Consider the following 12,476-nt stretch of genomic DNA (forward strand, 5'->3'; position numbering starts at 1 on the left):
TGCAGGTGCTCGCATTATAAATCGAGATCAGTAGGGTGCATTTGATTTTAAGCACCACAGCGGGTGTATTATACATCGAATGTATTATTATTATTATTAAAACACAACACTCACCGGCATAATGCAGGCAGCCCTGCCCTGGACTTGATATTGTTTCTGCTTCGGTCCTCCAAAATCCATGTTAATAACATGTTAAATGTCCACTCGCGTTGAATGCCCACCCAACTTGAACACAGTTGCTTGCTCGTGTTGCCATGTCAACAAGCGAGAGTCACCGGTTGCTTATTGCAAGAGTTACCTGTTGCGATAAACCCGTATTTTAAGAATGACACCTGTTTATTAAAATAAGCTTTATAGGTCGTAAGCTCCTCTTCTGGCTCATCATATTTCCCCGTTGCATTGCAAAGAAGTTATTCAAAGACGTTTGTTTTGTTTTTGCAAACGTTCCTCGCCGGCATCCCAAACGCGGAAGTGAAAGTGAAATTCCATTGGTTCTCCCAGTCCATGTGACCATTTCTAGCATTTCAATTGGCTATAGTGACAGCCATAGATATGATGAATAGATAGATACAGCTTCAAAAGACACTCTGGCGTCACAACGAGTGAATATTTCCTGCGCGTAAAATAAACATCATATTCTCAAAATAACCTGACGGGCCAGAAATTATTGCTGGCGGGCCCATTTCGGCCCGCGGGCCGCCTATTGCCGATCCCTGGTATAGACTGTATATACTCATCCATATTTCCTGACGCTCTGCCCAGGTTATAAGCAGTGGTGCGAGCATTCAGGGCCACTCGGATGAAATTGTCCACCCACGGTTTCTGGTTTGGGAAAACCTGCACCTTTTTCGTGGGGACAATACCGTCAGCTAACGTTGCTATAAAGCTAACAACAACATCAGCAAACTCACTGACATCACTGGAGCTCGCCTGAAGCATTCCCCAGTCGACGTCATCGAGTGCGTCCTGTAGCGTGGCCTCTGATTGGTCAGACCACTTATTTACCTCACGTGACACGACAGCGTCACGTGATCTCTGCCGATAGGCGGGGATAAGCAAGATGGCGTTGTGATCCAATGTGCTTGAACCAGCTAATGGAGGGGCTGGTATTGCCTTGTAACCGGTTCTAAACGGGGTGTAACAATGATCAAGCGTATTTCCTCCCCTGGTGGTGCAAGCGATGTGCTGAAAGAAGTTTGGCATCATATTTGAACGACCACATCAAACAAGAGGTGGACGCGGGCAAATACTGCGGCATGGTCATGCTGGACCTACAAAAAGCCTTCGACACTGTCAATCACTCCATTCTGATTGACAAGCTAAAAGCAATGGGTATATCAGTGAGATGGATGCAATCCTACCTGGAGGGGAGAGAACAGATGGTGGAGGTAAACGGTACCCTATCCCCCCCCCTCACAGTGAGCTGTGGTGTTCCACAAGGAAGCATACTAGGACCGCTACTGTTCCTAATTTATGCAAATGACATGTCGTCAGCTTGTGACTGCAACTTGTTCTTGTTCGCGGACGACTCAGCCCTGCTGGTCTCTGACAAGAACAAGTTACAGGTTGAAAAAACCCTCAGCTCGGAACTAGGCAAAATCTGAATATGGCTCGCTGATAACAAACTATCATTACACATGGGCAAAACAGAGTCCATTCTCTTCGGTTCAAATAACAAACTCAGCAAGACCGACGGCTTCTCAGTTACAGTGGGTGACAATATTGTCACAAGGAAAGATGAAATTACCTGTGACAAAATGGCATCCAATGTAATAAAAAAAAGTCAACCAACGAATTCGATTCTTGTACCGGATCTCCTCTCTGGTAAACAAGAACACCCTGAAGACTCTGGCAGGAGCACTCATACACCTGGGCTTGAACTATGACCTCTGCCAGTGGGTCTTGGACTTCCTGACGGGCAGACCCCAGGTGGTAAGAGCAGGCAACTGCACCTCCTCATCCATCACGCTCAACATAGGGGCCCCCCAGGGCTGTGTTCTGAGCCCCCTCCTCTACTCCCTGTACACACATGACTGCGTAGCACAGCGGAACAACAACACCATCATCAAATTTGCTGATGACACAGTAGTGGTGGGCCTGATCTCTGCCAACGACGAAAGGGCCTACCTGGAAGAGGTAGAGAACCTGTCACAGTGGTGTCAGGAGAACTGCCTCTCCCTGAACGTCAGCAAAACAAAAGAGATGATTGTGGACTTCAGGAGGTCGGGGGTCAAGGACTACAGCCCCCTCAGCATCGACGGGGCACCGGTTGAGAGAGTGAACAGTTTCAAGTACCTCGGAGCCCACATATCCGAGGATTTGACATGGACCACACACATTGACAGTGTTGTGAAGAAGGCACGACAACGCCTCTACTTCCTCAGGCGCCTAAGGAAGTTCCAAGTCAGTCAGAAGATCCTTAGGAACTTCTACTCATGCACAATAGAGAGCATCCTGACTGGCAACATCACCTCCTGGTTTGGGAATAGCACTGCACAAGACCGTAGCAGACTACAAAGAGTGACACGTTCAGCTGAACGCACAATTGGAGGGGGGCTTCCCACCCTCCAGAACATTTACAACAAGCGGTGCAAGGGGAAGGCTAAGAGAATTATTAAGGACTCGAGCCACCCGAACAACTGCCTCTTTGAACTGCTGCGGTCAGGCAAGCGATACCGGAGTCTTAAGGCGAGCACAGAAAGACTCAGAAGAAGCTTCTATCCCCAGGCCATCAGGCTGCTAAACGAACAATAAACACTATGCAACAACCATCAAATGCACACAGCACACACACCCACACGCACACACTCACTTAAACAAACAACACACTGCAGCACCCACTCTCCACACTTTAGATCACACAAACACACTTTATATTTATTGATAAAGGATTTGCACTACAACTCGTACACCTACTGTAAATTGTACCTAAATTGCACCTCATCCTATTTCTGCCTTGCACTATATAGTATTGTATATTAGTACACTACACAGTATTGTATATTATATGGTAACTCAGTTACGTCTATTCTGCATCGAACATTGTACATATGTCTATACTGAACACTGTGACCTCATTTTTTTTTACTTCTAATTTACATGCTATACTATGTTATTTTATTTCATACTTATCTTGTCTTGCACAGTCTCTGGAGCGTAACAGTAAGAAGCATTTTGTATAAAAGTATTCTGTACTTCTGTATGACAACTATTAAAGAAACTTGAAACTTGAACTTGAAACAAGGGTACTACGACTATGCTTGCACCTCATGGTACCAAAGCACCTCAAAGGCACTAAAAAACTAATTACAAACATCTCAAAACAAGCTAGTCAGACTACTGCTTGACCTGACTCCTAGAACCCACCTCACCCCTGCCCACTTTGACAACCTAGGATGGCTTAGAGTAGACGACAGAGTACAGCAACTTGCAATGGGCCTGGTCTACAAGATACACTACGCGACCAAGGTACCCATGTACATGTCAAAATACTTCCCAAAGGTCAGTGAATACCACGATCACAACACCAGAGGGAGCTCCACAAATCATGTTAAACCCAGATTCGGGCTCAAACAAGGGACTAAACATGTTTAGCAATTATGCCACATCAATGTGGAACGCCCTACCCAAAGCTGTAAAGGAATGTGAATCACTACCCACTTTCAAAAACACTCTCAAAAAACACCTACGGGAGACTGCAATTTGAAACTGGCCCCTACAAATGTCCTAACCCAGTTGTACAGTAAATGACCAAGTATGGCTTTGTCAGTATTCCAGTGTACAGTGTCCCCCCCCCCCCCCTACCCAACCCCCCCCCCCCCCCCACCTCCAATGTACAGCACCCACCCACCCACCCAACCCCACCCAACCTCCTCCAATGTACAGTTTCTACGTCAAATGTATATACACTCTTTTTCTGGACACTTTTGTATCACAAACAGTACTGTATTTGCAAATCTGATATGTCATAAATGTATAGATGTAGCAGTACTGTCTATCTGTATGTCATGTATGTCATATATGTTATGATGAATTGAAAATGGGGGACCCTGATGTAAACAAGACGAAAGTCTTTCTCTGGTCTGCATCCCCTTAACAATTGTATGTATTGAGCTGTACTGTACCCATTCTGCAATCTGTTAATAAACTTTTCAATCAATCAATCAATCCCCCGCCAATGCTCTTACCGGATTCTTCTGTACGGTCCGCTCGGAAGACAGATAGGCCACAGCACTAGGGAGGGGAAGCCATGAGGAGAGGCCACGACAGAGATAGCTACAGGCTAACAGAACAGGCTTCGGTTAACAGATAGGCCGCAGAACCAGGGAGGGGATATCGAGAGATATAATCTATTAATCTAGTTTCTGACACCATCAAAGACTTTTAATTTTGTATGAGATGCTATGTTTATGAAAATAAACATCCTGCTGATATGAGACGACGACTCCAAGTACATTCTTTTGTCCGGATGCATAAGCGGGGACAGTGTTACACCCAGTAAGATTGCTTCAACAAACAACAAACAAACACAACGCGGAGACTTCATGGAACGGCAGATGAGGGCTGATAAGGGCTGAAAACATGATAATCTTACAATGATGAAGCTTATTGTATTAACATAATACGCCTTACTTAGTAAATATCAGGATTTGCAAATTCGATTCGAACACATAAATAATATATATAAATTATAATAATAAACTTCCAATGAGACTAGGTTTTTTTCTGTCTTCATCTACATGTTTACCATGCAAAGTTGATCAAATCCTCACTTTCTTATTTGCCTTTTAAATGACCCTGTGGTTTGATATTAAACAAGTTTTTAATGTAATATTTTTCTTTTTTTTGTCCACTTTTTCTCCTCTTTTTCTATTTTTCTCCCATCCCAATTACCCGCTGTGCCAATTCTCCCCTCCCCTGTCTTGAACGTTGCTTGCATATGCCCCCACTGGTCGGTTGTAGGGAGGATAGAAGCCTTGCATCACGTGTCCCCTCCGATACACGAGGAGGCAGCCTGTCACATCTTTTCACCTGCCAGCGTGGACTCTCATTGGCGAGGAGTAACGTGTGGGAGGCTCACACTACCCCCGCCATTTCCTGTCTCTGCTGTGCAGGCGTCCCCAACCGACCTGTAGTAGTCGCTGTCCACAACGTCCAGATTACCACCCATCGACTTCCACCCGCTAACTCTGCCAATTGAGTTAGTATGACGACTGGCCCAAGCCGGAGGCAACGCCGACAGCCGGAGTCGAACCCGGTGTCTCTTGCGTTGGTGACGAGCGCAATGTCCGCTGCGCCACCCAGCCGCCCTAATGTAATATTTTTCATAGTTGTGATCTTTAAAGGAACACGCCAACATTATGGGGATGCGCTTGCACTTACGTCTCCAGAGTCAGACAATGGAAGCGGATACAGACCACTAGCCTAGCTTAAAACTCCTCAATATTATAGTATATCCTCAATACTGGTCCATATCCGCTTCCATTCATTCATGCTAAGCTAGGCTAGCTTGCAGCCAGATAGCTTTCTACTGAACGCATAGAGAGGAAATTGGTATCTAACTTCTTGTCTAACGACAAGCGCATTTCCCATGTTGGCGTAATCCTTTAGGACATAGGTGTCAAACTCATGGCCCGCGGGCCAAATGTGGCCCGCCACGTCATTTGATGTGGCCCCCCAAGAGCTCTGGTAAAAAAATTATAATTTTTTTTTTTTAAACATTAATCTTGGGTTAAAAAATAGCGGCGTTAAAATAATTGTGGGTTAATGCATTAATAAAGCTTTAACTTTGACAGCCTTAGTTATTACACATTCTTACACATATATGTATGTTGAACAACTGAGGTATTGATGAAGTAACAAAGGAAAAAAGCCAAAAGCACTTACTCCTCAGACATTCTTTGACAATTTTACAGCCCAGAATACAAAAAAGATCCAGGCGGAATAGGTAACAAAGGGTTGAAGAAATATTGTCTGAACTGTCAGATGCAAACTGGCTGTGTGACATAACCGAGCATCTCGCTCAATTGAATAAGAAGCTGTAGGGACGCAAACAAGTCCCACCCAAAACTTGACCAATATAGTTGTGAACTGAGACAACCCTTATTTTGTTATTTTTTAGTACAGTTACAGTTGTGTGTTCATGCAGACACATAATAGCAATTTCATTACGAATTGAAAATGGTGGACCCTGATGTAAACAAGTCGAAAGTCTTTCTCTGGTCTGCATCCCCTTAACAATTGTGTGTATTGAGCTGTACTGTACTGTACCCATTCTGCAATCTGTTTATTAAAGTTAATTAAACTATCTTCCATTAGTTGGATGTACTGTATGGCCTCTGCAAGGTTGTGTGCAGCCATTTGTTTTTGTAACATCTGCTACATCTGTCCAACGTGTTCTTTGCAGCTCAGTTGTTAGTTCTGCCCCTCTTGACTGTGACAAAAAGGTTTTGAACAAACTTAATGTCATAGCTTGTATTTGATGATCTTCTTCTTTGTTATTTACTTGAATGGTTTGATCATTGATTAATGGAGTAATATGGGGTTCTGATAAACTAAAATTATTTGTTAAAATAACATAAGCTAACATATATTTTTACATCTATGCAAATGCATATGCAATATGTATAACTTGAATAAGTAATAAATACAGAAACAACATGTTTAACTATATGTAAATGAGTAGCTACATTTATTTGACATTACATTAACATTTATACGGTCCTTGGCCCTTTGAGGGCAACCATAATGCTGATGTGGCCCTCTGTGAAAATGAGTTTGACACCCCTGCTTTAGGACGTGACCTTCAGAAACCACAGAAACCTTCACGTCTATTTTGTTATCTTGCCGTTTGATTTATTTTTCCATTACTATACTGTGTATGAAATGTGTCTTTTGATGATCTGCAGAGAAAATCCAAAAACCAAAGTTTATATAAGACCATTTATTTTCCCAACTCAGAGTTAGATCATTGAAACAAAAAGTTTAGTACACAATCAATATACAACACAGAATGAAATATATCATAATCCATTCATATACAAAAACAAGCGTGAATTTGCAATAGCTGTGACCTGTTTGCGCTAGGCCACTCCCACTGCCACGCCCCCTTGTAGCCAATTGACACAAACACACACACACTTGACCTCCATGCCCAATTCCAGCTTCCTAGGGCGAAACCTGTGGCCACTAGAGGGCGGGGAAAATGTGTGTGGACCGACAGAGAGACCTGTAGAGCTTCTGGTCGCAGCTAATAATAGACCACTGCAGGACTTAAAAATATGTATAAATGTTTTTCATCATACAACAGCACCTCATAACTGCTGTACCTTGTTTGCACACACAGCTATGTATGTTCTTCAGTCGGGGACACTTCAAGGTGACTGCATGTCTTTGGTTCCACCTTGATATCATTTGGTTCTTTTTGGCCCGTGACTTTGCTTTTATCTAGTTATAATATGAAAATATTATATCTTAATCAAACCAATTCATATTGGAAATAGTTTTTCCTTCTCTTCGTGGGTTCCATTTGACAGTTTTATAAATGAAGTGTTTTCAGAACCGTCTTTATCCTCTTCACTATACCACCCACATTATTTGATTGACAGTCATAATAATTACACTAGTCTGCATAGTCATTCTGCTTCAACCATGGATTCATCCCTTAACACCTCTGTAAGGCTTGAATGGCCATTCTTCAATAGAAAATCTACTCCAGGTGAAGGAGTGTACAGTTAGAAAAATGACATTACACAAAGTGAACATCCTTTCATTCTTATTATACTCTATATGACTTGCTCTACCCTTACGAAAAAGTATCATGGTATTTCCCCCAGAAATCATCATAGTATTTCCATAATTTTCCATCCATTCATACAAGACCATGCATATTATCATCAATATCATAGTTTAAACTGGATTACATCTGTCATGGTTTTGCTTTATTTCATCTTCCTATGAGGGACAGCAGTCTATTTTGTCTTCCTGTAAGGGACAGCTGTCATTCACTGGCCTCTGTGGTTAATTGGCTCATGGTAGGGCAGGTGTGTGGGCTTGATTGCACCTGATTCAGTGCAGCTGTGCCTATGGTATCTGAGTCTATTGAATCTCGCAGTGTTAGCTGCTTTCTCATTTCCTTTTGTGTCGGCTATCCTTCCGGTCGGGCTTTGCTATATTAAAGTGTAGTGCTGATCTCTGCCCTATTCAGCATTTAGCCTTTTTCTGTAGCCATTCTAGTTTTAGGCTACTGGCTTATTTAGCACTTTATTTTCTAGTAGCTGAGCTTTTTATTGTAGTGTGTTTCTTTTTATGACAGTTTTATTTTGTTTATTTTTTAACTGTTATTAGTCCACTACTACACACAAACTCCCTTAGTTGAGGTTTATTGTTATTTAAGTTATTTGTATGAACTCCGTTATTAGGAGGTGCCTTTGTGGCTTATTTCAGTTTTTCTATATTACCTCTTTATTGAGTGTTGTCCTGTTTTTTGTACTTGATTTATTTTCTTAAAATACTCATCTTGAGGCTTCCACCTGTAAAGGTTGTTTTTTGTTTACTTTCCCCCTTCTCCTTAATGTCTGCTTAGCAGTTTAGTGGTTATTCGTTATACGAATAACTTAGAGTCCCTATTATCTGCTTGTGACCCAAACACCCGCAGCCCTCACAACATCATGCTATTCTTTCCATAAAGTGGTACCATGGCGATACATGACTTATAGTAAAAGGTAGAACTCTCTCTCACACTATTGCTCCCAAAGATAGTTGAATTTTAATACATTGCCCTCACGGACCGGACCCTTCACTAATGTGATCACAGCATTCGCTGTAATGTATGTATTAAATTGAACTGTTTCTGAGAGCCATATAGTGTACCTTTTACTACAATCTGTTTTACAAGTCAGTGCCTACAAGAATGTACCTGAGAACGTAATATGTCACGTTTACCATGGCAGTACATTATTCATACAATGGCTAGTACCAGTGGTGGAAGAAGTACACAGTTCCTTCATCTGAAATTCTACTTAAGTAGAATTAGAGAGAGAAGTATTTGATATTGCTTGTACGTAAGTATCAGAAGTAAAAGTACATGTTCTAAATACTGTTTTTCAGTGCTTTGGAGAATCCTTAATCTATTGACCTGATTAAAGTGCTAAAGTGATCCAATTATGCCTTTTTTTTTTTTATATATATATCTTTTCCCCCCTCCTTTTTTGCTCAGATTTTCTCCCATCCCAATGTTAGTCGTTATGCCAATTCCCGATCCCCTTCCTGGTCGCTGCGCACTTACCCCCCACAGTCGGTCTGGGAGAGTGGAGGCTACCACGTGCTTCCTCCGACACACGTCTAGCCAATCAACCGCTTCTTTTCACCTGGCAGCGTGGACTCTTACTGAGAGGGCGTAGCGTGTGGAAGGATCACACTATCCCACTTAGATCCTATCCGCGCTTAGCAGGCGCCCCGACCGAGCTGTAGGAGTCGCTGTTTACAACGACCCGGACCCACCCCGCCAGCTTCTCCCACCCTCTAATACTGCCAATTGTATTAGTGTGAACGGCCAGCCAAGCTGGTGACAACCCCGGAGCTGTGAGCTGGATTCGAACAGGCGAATCCAGCGTCTCGGGGGTTGGTGACGAACGCAATCTCCGTTACGCCACCTGACCGCCCTCCAATTAATCTGTTCTGATTATGTCATCTTTAGGATTGCTGGTTTGAGATGTACTTAACTCATTCTGCGCCAATAACGACTATACTCGTGTTTCGCTGCCAACGCTTGAGAGGCAATAACGAGTATACTAGTTTTTAGATCCTTTGATCTTTTTCCTTTGATCCCCGTTCTAAACACTCAGCCGGAGCTCCCTAGGTCTCCCTGGTTTATCTGCCTACGTTGGAATTGCAATGGCGATCGAATCTCGCCAGGTGGCAGTATCGCCTACCTTTTGAACTGGGAACTGAGGATATCACTTAAGTCTTGTGATTCACTCCGGCTGTTTCCGCCTAGGAGTGGATCACAACATAGCAATCGGTGGAAGATTTGGTGCCTCAGAGCTATTATTTCCCGTATGGTAGCCATGCCCAATATACACGAGTAATTGCGATCGCCATGGGATCGACTGGGATTTATTCATTTTGGAGTACTTTATGACTGAGGTAAGGTCTATCTTAGGTAACCTGCTGCTATTTTCTTTACGTAAAACATGCTTCTGTACCGATCACAGTGTCGTAGTTTACCGGACGTAAAACATGCTTTTTGTAACGATCGCAGTTTCTAGTTAAAATAACCCCGCCCCCCCCCATATTATGTGGAGACACATAATATGTATATATTATGTATATGGTATATACCTTTGATTTGGAAGTATTTGGCATTTCGGGCGAGCAACCAGAACGATTTGGGCATAATGCATATAACGCGTCATATCTTGCGATCTATGAAAAAAGACTGGATTATTTAGGAAAGGGGTGATGTTTAGCGTGTAATAGCGCACAAACTACAGTATGTAGAAATTAACTGGTTAGTCAGTCTTGGACCATAAACAATGCCTGACAATGCCTGACTAACCGGACATGTCCGCTTCCATTCATTGCGCTAAGTTAGGCTAACATGCAGCCAGATAGCTTTTTACTGAACGCACAGAGAGGAAACTGGTATCTATCTTCTTGTCTCTCTCTGGAGAAGACGGTAAGCTAATTTCCCCAAATGTTGGCGTGTTCCTTTAAGTAGTGATGAAGGAGACAACTTCCACCCTACATTGTAAAGCGATTTGAGTGTCTAGAAAAGCGCTATATAAATGCAATGATCATTCATTCATTCCTTCATTAAGTACAGTACTTGTGTAAAAATACTTCATTTCCACCACTGGCTGGGACCATGGTTAAACTGAAACGACCGTCAAATGACCACGATACCTTAACGTAATGGTAGAGTGCACATCAGGCACCAAGTAAGGCACAAGTACTGAATTGGAAATTGTTGTTTGTGTAAAAAAAACTAAAAACTATAATAACATCCCTGCTACAGCGCTGTGGAATGGCATATTTCACCCAGTTGATACTGAGCTGGAGAGGCTGATGCACCATCCATGCCTTTGAAGTTGAGCTTGTGGAACTCTCTGGTGATGACCGAGAGCGTCTTCCCCTTCGTCTCGGGCAGGAAGAAGCCCACGAAGAGGGACGCCAGCAGGCAGACGCAGGCGAACGGCACGAAGCAGTACTGACCCAGCTCACTCTGTGAAAAGGTGACGCTGTTAGACTGATGATGGATAGGCTAATTGAAGGGGGAATTGGTGTAGTTGTATGCCTCTGTCTGCATTAGTGATGTGCGACGTTGGCCCTGACATCACCCAACCCCCGCAGGCACCGTAACTTGACCTATATCTCAGACCCTGCCCTCTTTTCTCCATCCTACAATCACAACTGTTGCTTCCCTCGAAGCCCACCCTTTTTTCTCTCTTTTTTTCTCTCCCAAATAATATTCCAGAGTATGTGATTTCCAACAAACATGTATAGTTATAAACAAGCCTTGTGGTAAACATGTGTCTGAACATGTTCTAGTTTTCTAGTCCATCTAACCAACACACCTAATACAAAGTCAACTTTGACTGTGCATAATGTGTACATACATGCGTGTATATGTATCTGCTTGATCTATAGTATTCTATTGCATCATCATCGCAGAAATATTGATAAGCAAACCACCAGTGATTGTAAACAAATAACAGGTGATACTGGTAGGGAAGAAAATACTATGAATACAGTCACGTTACATATGTATATGCATGTGTGTATGTACTGTATAGGTAGGATGGCGAATTGACCTGATCTCAGACCCTGCCCTCTTTTCTTGATCATCCAATCACAACTGTTGTTTCCTAAAAGCAACAGTTGTGATTAGAGGATCAAGAAATGAGGGGCGGAGTTTGAGATAGGCCAATTGACATGATATATGTACATTATATATTGTATAATGGATGAATGGATGGATGGATGGATGGATGGATGGATGGATGGATGGATGGATGAATGGATGGATGGATGGATGGATGGATGGATGGATGGATGGATGGATGGATGGATGGATGGATGAATAGCCTCACCACCAAGAATGGAAAGAGCATTCCAGTTATAAAGAGGTTGATCCACATCATAGAGCCAGCTATCATGTAGGCTGCTGGCCGGGCTGTCTGGTTGAAGATCTCTGTTGGCAGGACACCAGTCACTCCAGCTGAGAGAAACACACAAGAGGTCTGATTACTGCAATGCTGTTACTCTACATCCACTAACAAACTGATATTGATGCTCAAGTAATACTTCCTCTGTAAATAGGCTTACTGTACAAACCACAAAAAAGAAATGCCTCATGGCACGTTCCATGACATTCACACATTTTATTAATCACTTTATGAAATGATACCTGTATCACTGTACATATTGGCAGGGGTGTAAAGTACCTGAGTAATTGTATTTCGTTACAATATTAA

At 42.8% G+C, this 12,476-nt stretch overlaps 1 protein-coding gene across 1 annotated transcript in view; it reads right to left on the bottom strand.

Annotated features, from left to right (window-relative positions):
- Positions 1–11,011: 11,011 nt before the first annotated feature.
- Positions 11,012–12,476, bottom strand: part of LOC311229571 (solute carrier family 2, facilitated glucose transporter member 11-like) — a gene marked incomplete at both ends in the record, with an annotated part of 52,960 nt that continues 51,495 nt past the window's right edge. The window contains 2 exons of the mRNA XM_084315647.1: positions 11,012–11,224; positions 12,093–12,220. Of these exons, the coding sequence (XP_084171773.1) occupies positions 11,012–11,224; positions 12,093–12,220 (341 nt within the window). The remainder of the gene's footprint in view (positions 11,225–12,092; positions 12,221–12,476) is intronic.

This window comes from Notolepis coatsorum (assembly GCF_963971535.1).
Source record: "Notolepis coatsorum genome assembly, chromosome: 6".
Classification (NCBI taxonomy): Eukaryota; Metazoa; Chordata; class Actinopteri; order Aulopiformes; family Paralepididae; genus Notolepis; species Notolepis coatsorum.